At 41.6% G+C, this 14284-nt stretch overlaps 1 protein-coding gene across 1 annotated transcript in view; it reads right to left on the bottom strand.

Moving 5' to 3' along the window:
• Nucleotides 1-936: 936 nt before the first annotated feature.
• LOC135520287 (ribosome biogenesis protein BMS1 homolog) overlaps nucleotides 937-14284 on the bottom strand; it is a 33435-nt gene continuing 20087 nt past the window's right edge. Inside the window, 5 exon segments of the mRNA XM_064945714.1 lie at nucleotides 937-1727; nucleotides 3630-3791; nucleotides 5158-5333; nucleotides 7537-7684; nucleotides 10486-10608. Coding sequence (XP_064801786.1) covers nucleotides 1500-1727; nucleotides 3630-3791; nucleotides 5158-5333; nucleotides 7537-7684; nucleotides 10486-10608 — 837 coding nt within the window. The 3' untranslated portion in view covers nucleotides 937-1499.

Here is a 14284-nt window from a genome sequence, read left to right on the forward strand (position 1 = left end):
TAGAAAATCATATGGGCCGTGTTTCGTGTCGGCTTACCCTGGCGTGACATTTTGATAACCATGTGAAATCTTTCTAGTCTAGGACAAGGTGGCCTTTATCAATATATACTGCCTGTATTTAACCCCCCAAAATTAAATGCTAATGTAGCCATCATAAAGAACTACAAATGCCAAGATGATCTGAACGAGACTGCCGAATAGAGGCAAAGGTAAGAATCTCTGGATTTAACTATCTGTTAGCAAAATTTAGTAATAAATAAATGTCTTCAAAATTGACACTTCTGTGAGCTGTCTTGCACCAGTTTTAAATTGACACAATACCTGTTAGCAAAGGTGTCAGAGATGACGTGCAGGATCTTGTAGGGATTTGTAGTCTGGCATGATGTCTAATTAGCATTTTAAAATCAGTGTAAAAAGAGCCGAATATATTGATGTCTCCTTGCATGAGAGATTACCACGGTTATCAAAACGTCCCACCAAGGTAAGTCTACACAGCCCTTATTTTAAGGGTTTCTAAAATTCCCTATGGGAAAAATGAATGGTGGAAAAGTGATTACCATTACCCTGTTTGACAACTAGGGTATTATGACACCTCCGCTGTGGGGCTCTAGCGTCTGACAGCCACAATGGTGCTGCCCATGCTATCGCCATTTTAAAAGTAGTACATTTTTCTTCATTGGCTGATTGCTCCCAACTCAGGCATCCCACTCAGTTGACTCCTTTAAAATGGTGGAAGTCCACAATGGCAATGCCCATGATGAGTTCTCTCTGACAATAGACACAACTTCAAAGTTGCTGAAATACCATGTGCTTCCACTTATCAGTGCATGTGTAACAACCTAGCCATTACAAAACTTCTACTCAATTATTATAAAAATTATTATAAAATTACACTTACATTAATGTTCTTTTAGAGTTAAGGCACTCGCATACTAATTGTGTTATTTTGTTTTTATTAAAACACCATGCAAGATTGAAGCAAGACAAGTGATCAAGATATGACTAATATACAATTCTTTCTAGTTCCTCTATGGAACCACTCTTAATGAGGTGTCAATAACTGGGGTTGAAAAACCACATTACACAACCAGGCTTCAGAAACTGAAGGATGTTCATCCATTCCTTGCATTTACACTGTCTCCCACCCCAGTACTGCAGAACATCTGGGTGAAGATTCCCCTAGGTACAGATCTAGGATAAGCTTCCCCTCCCCCAATCTTTCCTTCATACTGGATGCAGAGACATACAAATCTTATCCATTAATGAGTTTCTGACTATAGGGAAGTAGACAAAGGGCTTCATTGCCAAAATCCCAAACTATTCCTTTAACCATTAACAGCGAAATGCTAAACTGACCCAAGATCAGCATCTAGGGGCAATTTCACCCTACTCCACTGCAGCCCAACAGATTATGCTTAAACAGAGGATTATTCCATTCCATTGGCAGGCCGAAACACTGGTTATTACACTGGTCTTTAAGAAGTCATATTGATTTAAAATCAGTCATCCTGCGGCGCCCCTTTCAGACTGGACCTCTGACTCTTCTTCTCCTTCTGGCCCATCATACGGTAAAGTTTCTTCTTTGCCTCCTTCTGCCTCTTGAGCTTGTCCTCCTCCGCCTTGTCCCGCTGCCGCAGGAAGCCCTTGTGCTTAGCATGTTGCGCCGTGTGCGCTTTCTTGCTCTTGTAGTTGTGCACCGTGCTCAGTGCATTGAGCAGCGCCGCCACCTGGTGGACAAGAGAGGGCACATGCTCAGATTTAAAATGCAGTGTCATTCGTGTTTGTGTGTGTGTGTCAGGGGCAGTCATTGAAGCCACAAATGTTCAAGGCTGATCGCGGTACTGCAGGCAGTACAGTGAATGAAAAAAATGACAGTCTTCGTGGTCCATCTTACTGTATAAAAAATAAGACAATCATGTTACCAATAATTACTTTAATACACTGGTTGTATGTCCTTGAAACAATTTAAAAAAAATCTCACACAGAAGTTATGGATAATTAGTTGAAGCGGCAGCACTGAGCCTGTAACGTCACTTAACCAACTTAATTTGGCTTCAATGTGCTAATGGAGTCTTCACATAGGAATGAATGTCGTCCCGTCATCAATGGCTTTGTCCATTCATATATACAGTTATTGATGTGTGTGCCCACCATATATTATGGGGGGGCGACAGTGTAGTTTTTTTTGTTACAGCCCAGCTTTTACACCGATTTAGATAATCAACTTTGTCTTAAATCTAGACCACCATTTGTTGAATCAAATATGTTACTGCTGAGATAGTGGTGGGCCGTCAGGACCAGCAAGGCCTTCTCTGCTGGCCTAAACATCATCAGAATATATATATTTTTTAAAATATATTTTCCCACAAATATGTATTAAATTATTCCCCAGAGTAAGAGTTATACTCTTCATTTCATGGCTTTCCTCTTGGTTGCACTGCTTCCAGCCCCAGGTTGAGATTTGGAGGGCTGGTCTTTATGTTAGATCTTTTATCCAATCATATTTGGCCATCATGTGTTGCCAGGGGTCTAAAATCTGCCCTCAGGCCTTCAGAATCAACAGTACGGGCGCTTGTAGCTTAAAGTGAATAGAAATGAAAATTTAGTGTCAACCAATCAGCTTTAGAGTTGGCTATATTATGCCTGCTGGCTGGCTCCAGTGTTACACAGGAGCCAGCTAGCAGGCGTAGTGCCTGCACGTCTTTTGATTGGATTTCCAATATTGAGAGGCAGGTCCTATATGGGCAGGTCTATGCAGAACCTCAGAACTAGGAAACTGAATTTGATAAACAAATTAATTCGCGTACTAATAAGCTGTTTTTTCAACCCACAATGGCGGAAGGAGAAGATATCGATTTGGTCGAGGATATAATTATAACGCCATTCTCAAGACAAACTTTTCAAGAAAAGTTAGACATTGTCACGAGAGGTCGCCCGACGCTACAAAGACTGTCACAAGGGAGGGGGGTTCGTTCGCCACTTTCAAAGTTCCAACTACGAGCGCTATCAATGGCTCACAGGCTCCGAGAAGCACTGCAAACTGTACTGCTGGGAATGCCTATTATTTGCAAGTGATCGATTTGGTGTTTGGAGCCACACTGGCTTTGCAAACTTGAGTTGTCTAACCAAGGCAGCAACGAAACACCAAAGTACGGCTGGGCACTTACAAGCAATGGTGCTTTTGAAAACTTTTGGGGACACCCGAGTGGATCTACAGCTCAACGAATAAGCACGCAGGGCAACGGGAGCTGCACAATGAAAAGGTATTGTACTCTTCCCCTGCAATTCTCTGAATAAAAATGTCAATTTCAAGGTGACGCAACACCTGGTTATACTGCGTTTCTGTCTAAATGTATAGTCTCTAGAGCCATGGCATCATAATAATGGTAATAAGAGGTGGATTCATTCGGGTGGGACTGTGTAGGACCTCACTGAAGGCCCAGGCCCCAGGCCCACGGCACACCACTGCTAGAACACAAGTCTGCACCTTGGCCAGCCTGATTTCTTATAAAATAAGGTGGTGATATATGCTTTCACAGCATATTAGTACATCAGAGATAAAGAAAATGAGCAATTCTGACAGAATCCAATGGGATTTTTCCTTATCGTTTCCGTAAGGAGACCTTTACCTTCCTCTCGTGGGGCTCCCGTATGACAGCGGGCCTCTGGAGGTCCTTGGGCATCTTGCCCTTGGGCTGGTCCTGTTTGGGCTTGCTCTTGAAGGGCAATGCCTTCTGCAGCTCCCTGGGGATGTGCAGCTTGTTGAAGTGGCGCTGCGCTCGCACCACCGGCTGCCAAGAGGGGAGAAATGGTCAAGGGTTAGGTCAGAGATTCAGAATCCAACCAGGCCAATAGTCTGGCTTCAGCAGATACCTTTTCATACTACAGACGCTGTGAGACATTGGAGCTGAGAACAAATGTCAAATGGTGCCAGAGAAGATGGAGCGTTAACGTGGTGAAATCAGATTTAGACCAACTTTACTGTCCACACAATGTGGAAAGTTGCCTTTGGTTTCACATACGGACAACAGACATTAAATGCTGGTCGCTAGTTAGAGATATGTTTATTCTGATGGGCGAGCAAGAAAAACTTGTAATATTGGTCACCATGGATGTCACGGTGACATGCGTTGGGAAGCATGACGACAAGCCTGTGCGAATGACCAGTGCACCGGTGTTGTATCGAGGTGCCTGCCAACCAGAGGTGCTTCCCACTGGGCAGCTGTATCACGGTGTTGCTGGTGTTCGCTAACGTTGCCAAATATTTTGCGCCACCTTTTTTTATTCCAAGTAGGATAGCAGCCTTTATGAGAAATAACTTTATTGGTAACCACCTGGATGTCAGCGCGTGATACAGTCGACTCAGTGGGGAGAGCACGCACGGCAAGCAGGTGTTTCACAACACCAGGACAGTGTCCTTCACCCCCGCCTGCCGAGCACAGCTTCCCACAGATCCTTTAACCTTACAGCGAGGGAAGTAGTCAGGCCAATATACCAAGGTGACAGCTAAAGCACAAGCAAAAGTGGTTGCTTAGTTGTAGTGATTTTTCACCAAAAATATACAAGTAGGATATGTATCCAAAAAGTATTACAAAAGTAAATTAATCCTGAACACTTTCCCAACGCCGGCCACTACGATATGTAGCGGCTCAAATGATGTGTGTAGCGCACTAATGCCCTGGACAGGAGCTAGTGATAGAGTATAGCTCTGGTCCAGTGTGTTAATGCAATGCACACATGCCATCTGAGATGCAAAAACACTATCTGAGACACACATGCATGACTTTCGAGATTCCCCTTCAGTACGCAGCTGGATGGTTCTCAGATTGGCAGGAAGTAGGAAATGCACTCATAAATGAATCTGTGTGGTGTTATGTTTAGCTATGCACCATTTTTATTTATCAAATGCTTAAAGTTACATTATTCACCCAAAATACCTAAAATGACTAATAAACACACCTCTTTTGTGAACAATAAACGGCTGATAGTCTAACTGCCTCCATATTTAATAAATTGAGCTTTATCAAAAGATCAGATCACACTTTATTTGGATAGTCCCCTATAGATAATCTACAGATGGACAAACTGTTGATATGCAACTGCTCGCTAGGTATACGGTTAGGTTTAGCAGCAGAACAGTGAGCGGACATTCCTTACCTTGTACAGTGAGTCTGTGTTGGGCTTGTTGCGGACCCCCAGGTCGTGTTTGAGCTGGCCCACTGTCCTCATGCCCGACCAACTGTCCTTCTGGCCCGCTGGCATCAGCAGGGAGGTCACGGGGTTGTAGAGCTGAGGGACTGACACCGGGTACCAGGAGCGCAGGAACACAATGTCTACACACACAAGTAATTAATAACATTATGGCTGACCCCAATTATTTGACTGGTCGATTGTTTGGCCGATAGGCGGTTGGTCGACAAATATTTTTTTTCCGTCGAACAGTAGCAAATATATGTTTCTCAGTGAACTAATCCAATGATTAAACACTGTTTGCAGAGCGCACAACCTATGCTACACTTGTGAGAAACAGGTTTGGATTTATTACATTTATGAGTTTTGTCAATTTAGTTACTGTCTTTTGTTTAGAGAATTCCTGTCAATGTTGAGTAAGGTTTACGCATTGGCTACCTGGCCTGATCGCAAATGTTGACATATAAACGTGCCCATTTCGGGATCTGATAGAATTTCTGATTGGCTTAACGCACCACCACTAATGAGCTGTGGAGCTTCTCAAAGTAATGTTGTTTTCTTCACCTCAAACAAAGTCTGCTTTTACATCCACTGAATATGACAATTCCTGTGCCGAACTCACTGGCACAGGAAACTCTGCTTGTGTCTACATTTGACACATACATGTGACTTCTGCTATCAGAATACAAAGACTGCAATGAAAAGACTGGTCTAGATGCACAAAAGTGTGGTCTGATAGTGTTCAGATCTGGCTGCCCACTTCAGAAGATAGTCAGGCTGCATTGTGTGCAGTAGGAGAAGTCATCAACACTCCTCCCACAAGTCTCAAGAATACTTCTGTTCTGGGACCGAGGCACCTTTTTATTATAACGTTGGAGTAAATATGTGTGTGAGTAACGTGTTTGCTGGCCTCATAAATGCTAGCCAGCTAGCTAATATTTGGAATATTTTTTTGGGGGACTAGAGTTACGCTAACCCGTTTGCAATCCCTTTGGTGTTGCTTGCTAGCTACAGAGGTTAGCTGGCTAGCTACAGCTAGCCTCAGTAGTTATCTACTGCCATCAGTTGTTGTGTTATCATATTTAGCCTATTTCACCGTTTGTAGAATGCATACTGGCATTTGAATATAGCGTGGAATAGGGAATCCGGACAAGGTAGACACGTTTAAATGTAGGCGTAGATGCATGATGCGTACGGAATTCCGTGAGCAGAACTCTATGATCAGAATACTAAAGCTGAGTGAACTGTCAAGTCTAGACACGGCCTCTGGGCCCAGAATATTTTATACAATATTGCAAGGCGCTTCAGGCCGGACCTAAGTTAATACAATGTTTCAAGTTCGTTGCAGAAAGGCCACGCGTAGCCAATATTTATTTTTATCAGGATATTTTCTACCTGCAGGCTGCAAGGTTTTTATTTGTTGGCTTTATAGGCTATTTTTTACATAGTTGGCAATGGTAGAAGTTACTTTTTAGGTTAATCATTTTAATTTGGATAGACATTATTATAAATAAAATTAAACTGTTGCACGAAAATGTACATATGAAAACAATAACTGGCACGCGATCAGTAGAAATGGTAAGATAAATTTGCATTCCACACATTTGCTAATAGCCCATTACCAGCAACTTCAGATGCGTAACGCCAGAATCTGCAAAAGCCAGTTGGAGCTGGGGGGGGGGGGGGGGGGGTCAGGCCAGGTTAAGGCTTTTTTCTTCAGGTTATCTTGATCTCTGGCTCCCTCGAGTCATGAGTCTTATTTAATCAAGCAATGAGCTTGAAGCATCAGACAAGCTCAATGCATATATAGTTGATTTGATTAAAAACACATAGGGTCTTATATATGGAAAAACACACATTTTCAAACATTTTCACCAATTGATTGGTCGAAAGAACAGACGCCTTATGGTCAACCAGTATTTTTGTTGTTGTAGGGGACAGCCCTAAATAACATACCAGGAGCACAGCTAACCAATATCTACAAAACACACAATTCAATATCTACACACAAGAGTAATGAACAACATGTAGCAGGAGCACAGGGACGCAATATGTAAACACACCCAGAAGTACGAGATAAGAATATAAAGGCAGTATTCCGTGTAAATTACTGTAACATCCATAGAAGCTTCCATGAAATGTGCAACCAAAACAGTAGGAGCAACCTGCTGCAGGCAATACATTAATTTGTCAAATTGTATAAATCCTACTACTCCTGGAATTGTCACCATATTACTTTCACCTATCCAAGCCTTCAGATCTCCATAAGCGCATAGAGGGTAGGGTGAGGGGGCTACAGGTTGTTTTTGGGACTATGAAATGCTCTAGACTGCGCCAGTTGCTCACCACTCATCAGCAGCCTGTCTTCGAACGTGGCTCTGTAGGCTCCCGCCGGCGTTGACAAGGCCTTCTTAATTTGACCTCTGACCCCACTGACTGTTCGGATGGAGCCCCCTTCAAATTTCGCCACCTCCAGCACGGTGTTGAACATCCCCTGGGAACAAAACAGAGGTGTAAAGCTCACGTTTTTCTTAATTTTTGGGGGTGGACCTGAGTCTCATTCATACTCAGAGTAGTAGGGCTGATCTGACTTTATATATTCACACAACTTCTAAGGACATATACATAAGGTTGACATACCAAATTTCATGGCCCCATGTTCATCGGTTCAGTTCTTATCACACCAGGGCTATGAGGGCCATCTAGTGGTGTAGCGTGGACTACTTTTAAATGCAGCAACTAATCATTCTCAAATTCATTAGAGGCTAATTCATTGAGTCTATAGATGGGTTAGCTGACAACGTCACAAAAACTATGTGCACGCGTCAATGGGGCAGAAGTCTTGAGTTGTGATTCTGGGTGGTCAGATAGCTACCAACAATGACAAGAAAATGCCATGTGGGGAATCGTAAGTGACTCATTTCAGCTAGTTTTATCTAGTTCTTGATACCATGTCTTGTTTTGAGGTGTTTAGACTTATTTAAAGTCAATACTAATATGGCTAAAATTTACTAGCTAGCTAACCAACAACTGTAACAATGTTTTTGAGAGACTAAACATTGGAGAAGAAAGATAGGTTCACATGTTGTCGACAATCTAATCCAACCCAGTCTGTTTTGCCCCATAGCAGCGCATGTGTCGGTTTTAGTCCAAACATGCATCTACTGGTATCGTGTGGCCATCTTTGAATGCATCGACATTATTTTCTCATTCTTTAGGGACTATTGCGATTGGTCCAAAGACGACATTTGGTTGGAGTCATTTAAACTCGTTCTTCAACCACTCCACAAATGTCTTGTTAACAAACTACAGTTTTGGCAAGTCTTGCATGACAAGTAATATTTCCAACATTTGTTTACAGTCAGATTATTTCACATATTATTCACTGTATCACAATTCTAGTGGGTCAGAAGTTTACATACACTAAGTTGACTGTGCCTTTAAACAGCTTGGAAAATTCCAGAAAATGATATCATGGCTTTAGAAGCTTCTGATAGGCTAATTGCCATCATGTGTGGCAATTGGAGGTGTACCTGTGGATGTATTTCCAGGCCTACCTTCAAACTCAGTGCCTCTTTGCTTGACATCATGGGAAAATCAAAAGAAATCAGCCAAAAAATTGTAGACCTCCACAAGTCTGGTTCATCCTTGGGAGCAATTTCTAAATGGCTGAAGGTACCACATTCATCTGTACAAACAATAGTATGCAAGTATGAACACCATCAGACCACGCAGACGTCATACCGCTCAGGAATGAGACCTGTCTCCTAGAGATAAACGTACTTTTGTGCGAAAAGTGAAAATCAAACCCAGAACAGCAGCAAAGAACCTTGTGAAGATGCTGGAGGAAACAGGTACAAAAGTTTCTATATTCACAGTAAAACGAGTCCTATATCGACATAACTTGAAAGGCCGCTTAGCAAGGACGAAGCCACTGCTCCAAAACCGCCATAAAAAAAGCCCGACTACGGTTCTCAACTGCACATGGGGACAAAGATCATACTTTTTGGATAATAATGACCATCGTTATGTTTGGAGGAAAAAGGGGGAGGCTTGCAAGCCAAAGAACACCATCCCAACCATGAAGCACGGGGGTGGCAGCATCATGTTGTGGGGGTGCTTTGCTGCAGGAGAGACTTGTGCACTTCACAAAATGAATGGCATCATGAGAAGGAAAATTATGTGGATATATTGAAGCAACATCTCAAGACATCAGTCAGGAAGTTAAAGCTTGGTCGCAAATGGGTCTTCCAAATGGACAATGACCCTAAGCATACTTCCAAAGTTTTGGCAAATTGGCTTAAGGACAACAAAGTCAAGGTATTGGAGTGGCCCTCACAAAGCCCTGACCTCAATCCCATAGAAAAGTTGTGTGCAGAACTGAAAAGGTGTGTGCGAGCAAGGAGGCCTACAAACCTGACTCAGTTACACCAGTTCTGTCAGGAGGAATGGGCCAAAATTCACCCAACTTATTGTGGGAAGCTTGTGGAAGGCTACCCAAAACATGTGACCCAAGTTAAACAATTTAAAGAAAATGCTACTAAATACTAATTGAGTGTATGTAAACTTCTGACCCACTGGGAATGTGATGAAATAAATAAAAGCTGAAATAAGTCACACTCTACTATTATTCTGACATTTCACATTCTTAAAATAAAAGTGGTGATCCTAACTGACCTAAAACAGGGAATTTTTACTAGGATTAAATGCCAGGAATTGTGAAAAACTGAGATTAAATGTATTTGGCTAAGGTGTATGTAAACTTCCGACTTCAACTGTACATACTTTGGTGTTATTTGGATTTATGGTTCATGAGAATACGTTTTTCCAAAATGTCCAAGATGGAGGCAAATCTATCACTCCAAGTGAGTGATTACAACAGCCCCCCTATAGGCCAAATAGTGCCATTATTTTTGACCAAGTTACTCATGGCCTCTAGTTTGTGTGCCAAATTTAAAAATAAAATAAAAAAAAACACAAAATCTAGTAATTTTAACATGTCAAGAAAAAAAAATAGGTTTCTCTTTGCTGTGAACCATTAATTTTATGTTAATATATTCATAAAGCATTATGTACACACAGTTGGTCCATAATTTCCACAAGCATTTCGATACACTCGCATTAACATCTGCTAACCATGTGTATGTGACAAATAAAATATGATTTGATTGTGTTAGATTATTTCTCTTTTCTGTTCTACAACAGATTAACAAATGCCCCAAATGTCTACCACAAAAAGTAAATATATTGTAGCTGAATCATGGTATGTCAGTAGTGCTATGAGGTGCATCCTACCTTGATGAATGATGTGTTCTTGTAGATCTTGTATGGGTAGCCAATCAGCTTGAGCTTTTTGACTATGGTCACAGATTTGTCCAGGTCAAGGACGACTCCTGTAGCTGCGATGCGGAAACTGGTCTGCAAGAGAGAGAGTGGAAAACTTAAACAAAGATACTACTAGAAGTAACCCATACTGTGTACTGGTGCATGGTATGTTACTCCTGACAAATGAAGATGAGACACCTTTGGTATAACAGGTGTACATATTGCGCTAATAATGACAAATGAATACAAATATCCAGTTCACCATTTACCGGGTATTTACATAATATGGTAACATTTTAAAGAGGAGCTGAACTCAAAAAACAACTTCTCTGGTTGAAGATATTGCATCAATATGAGTCGTAAACAATCGTACAAGTTGCAAAATTCACTAAAAAGTCTAAGTGGTAAAATGTCAATATCTTCCAAAACTGAGATTTGCGGCTGGCAGCACCCAAGTAATTATTGATTTGGAGCACGGCAACATGCGACCCGATTGTAGCAGCAGAATTAACCTACAGCACAGCTGCATGCTATCCAATCATAGCAGCAGAATTAACCTAAAGCCCACTCTTTTCTTTAGACAGCAGAGTTGACCAATTGAGGCATTAGCACACAGTGTCTCGGAATGAGACATGCAGTGCCTTCAGAAAGTATTCATACCCCTTGACTTATTCCACATTTTGTTGTGTTACAGCCTGAATTCATAATGGATTAAATAGATTTCCACCCCTCACCCATCTACACACAATACCCCATAATGAAAGTGAAAACATTTGCAACATTCTGCAAATGTATTGAATGTATTGAAAAAGCAATACAGTTCCATCTCTTATTTAGATAAGTATTCATACCCGAGTCAATACTTCGTAGAAGCACCTTTGGCAGCGATTACAGCTGTGAGTCTTTCTGGGTGAATTCATCTCCCAGTGGCTGGTGGAAAACAGACTGAACAAGGTTCTCTTGTAGGATTTTGCCTGTGCTTAGCTCCATTCAGTAATTATTTTTATCCGGAAATACCCCAGTCTTTAGCAATGACAGGCATACAACATAGCATGATGCAGCCACCACCATGCTTGCAAATATGATGAGTGGTACTATGTTGTATTGTATTAAGGACAAAAAGTTAATTGCTTTGCCACAATTTTTGCAGTATTACTTAATTGCCGAGTTGCAAACAGGATGCATGTTTGGGAATATTTTTGATACTTCCTTTATTTTCACTCTGTCATTTAGGTTAGTAATGTGGAGTAACTACAATGTTGTTGATCGAGCCCCAGTTCTCATATCCCAACCATTAAACTCTTGTTTCAAAATCACCATTGGGCTCATGATGAAATCCCTGAGCAGTTTCCTTCTTCTCCTGCAACTGAGTTAAGAAGGAAACCTGTATCATTGTAGTGACTGGGTGTATTGATACACCATCCAAATTATAATTAACAACTTCACCATGCTCAAAGGGATATTTAGCGTCTGCTATTTTTATGCATCTACCAATCGCCATCCTTCTTTGCGAGGCATTGAAAAACGTCTGTTCTTTGTGGTTCAATTTGTGCTTGAAATTCACTACTTGATTGAGGTACTTTACAGATAATGTGTGGGGTACAGAGATTGGGTACTCATTCAAAAATCATGTTAACTATTATTATTGAACACAGAAATGAATCCATGCAACGTGTTAAGCACATTTTTACTCCTGAACTTATTTAGGCTTGCCATAACAAATGGTTTGAATACTTGACTCAATTTCCACTTTGACATTATGGGGTATTGTGTGTAGATCAATGACAATCTAAATTTGATCAATTTTAAAATCAGGTTGTAACAACAAAATGTGGAAAAGGTAAAGGAGTGTGAATACTCTGAAGGCACTGTACATGTAAACAGGGCTGAAAAGTGACTGGAAGCAGGAATATATAAATACTTATGGTATTATACTAGTGGCAATATATACATGTAAACAAGAGTAATAGTAACTGGTAGCAGGATAAAATAGATAATAAAAGGTAATGGCAATCAATAAATCAATTAACATTTGGGGGAGGGGCAGTAGTTGTTTATCCATTTAACAGTCGTATAGCCAAGATATAGAAGCTATTTAAGAAGTCTGTTGGTCGGAGCCTTGATTCACCGGTACTGTCTGCCGGTATGTGAGAACAGTCCATGTTTTGGGTGATTGGAGTCTTTGGCAATTTTTCAGGCCTTTCTCAGACACTGCCAGGCATGCATGTCCTCCCAGTGATGCGCTGGGCCTGCCGCACCACCCACTGTAGAGTCTTCCGGTCAAGGGCGGTGCAGTTGCCATACCAGACAGTGATACAAATGCTCTCTATGGAGCAGCTGTAAAAGTTCCTAAGAATCTGAGGGGCCTTGCCAAATAATTCCAGCCTCCTGAGGGAGAAGAGGCACTGCCATGCATTCTCCACAATTGTGCTGGTGTGAGAGAATCAAGTTAAGTCCTCAGGTATGTGGACACCGGGGCACTTGAAGCTCTTGACCCGCTCTACTGCGGCCCGTCGATGTGGATATGCACCTTCCCCTCTTTCCTGAAGTCCACGATCAGCTCCTTGGTCATGCTGATGTTAAGGGAGAGGTTCTTGTCCTGGTCCCATAAGGACAGGTCTCTGACCACCTCCCTGTAGACTGTCTCGTCGCCGTTGGTGATCAGGCCAACCACCATCGTGTCGTCAACAACTTGATGGAGTTGAAATCGTGCATGGCCACAGTTGTGGGTGAAAAGTGAGTACAGAAGGGGGCTAAGCACACACCGCTTCTCTGCTTCACAGCATTGTATGGGATTCAACTGACAGATGTTCTACACTTGAACACCACCTGAAACAAGATTCCCTTATCCCTGCAGCTAGCTGGGATACTTATTATGTTACTGAATGTATCCAGAGTATTTTCAGATTTCATTATCAACAAATGCTGCGAAACGTACAGTATATGTAAAATGCACATAGTATTGATGGGTTCTGACTTCTAACCTTGAAAATATTAAATATCCTTAACCGTATCAGAAGGAGAGAGGGGAATGTAGAACGTTTACATTGTCAGGATATGTTATTGTTAGCCATCAGAGATCCTATGGGAGGAGAAGAGCCAGTCTGGTACAAGTCAACATGATAACCATGAGTTGGAGAGGAGTGAGGAATTTGGGCAAAGGTCAGGTTAGATGAAGTGAGGAAGAACATATAATCACTAATCTTCTGGATAGTGATTATCAGCATAGCAGAAAGGGTTAAATACCAGTGCTTGTGTGAATATGTTATTTGTCTTATGCAGCTGTATGACCCAGTGGATGAATAAACTTGGTTTGAGTTTCACTAAGCATCCGTGAGTTTTTTACTCGGTTTATTTAGAACTTAACAGTATCAATAATGTAATGTTTGGATTCGGTATTGTGTCAGGTAACAGTTTTATTTTTTACCTTTATTTAACTAGGCAAGTCAGTTAAGAACAAATTCTTATTTTCAATGACGGCCTAGGAACAGTGGGTTCACTGCCTTGTTCAGAGGCAGAACGACAGACACCTTGTCAGCTCGGGGATTCGATCTTGCAACCTTTTGGTTACAAGTCCATCACTCTAACCACTAGGCTACCTGCCGCCCCACTGCCACCCCAGTTACGTCCTCACCTTTGCTCTAATAAATTCCAAATAATCTCCAAGCTGTTCCCTTTCAATTTCTACCATGGTTATGCATCTTATATTTCTTCTGTAAGAAACATTTCAATATAGCCCTATATATATATATATAGCCCAATTCCCACA

Source organism: Oncorhynchus masou, chromosome 29 (genome assembly GCF_036934945.1).
Source record: "Oncorhynchus masou masou isolate Uvic2021 chromosome 29, UVic_Omas_1.1, whole genome shotgun sequence".
Taxonomy (NCBI): Eukaryota; Metazoa; Chordata; class Actinopteri; order Salmoniformes; family Salmonidae; genus Oncorhynchus; species Oncorhynchus masou.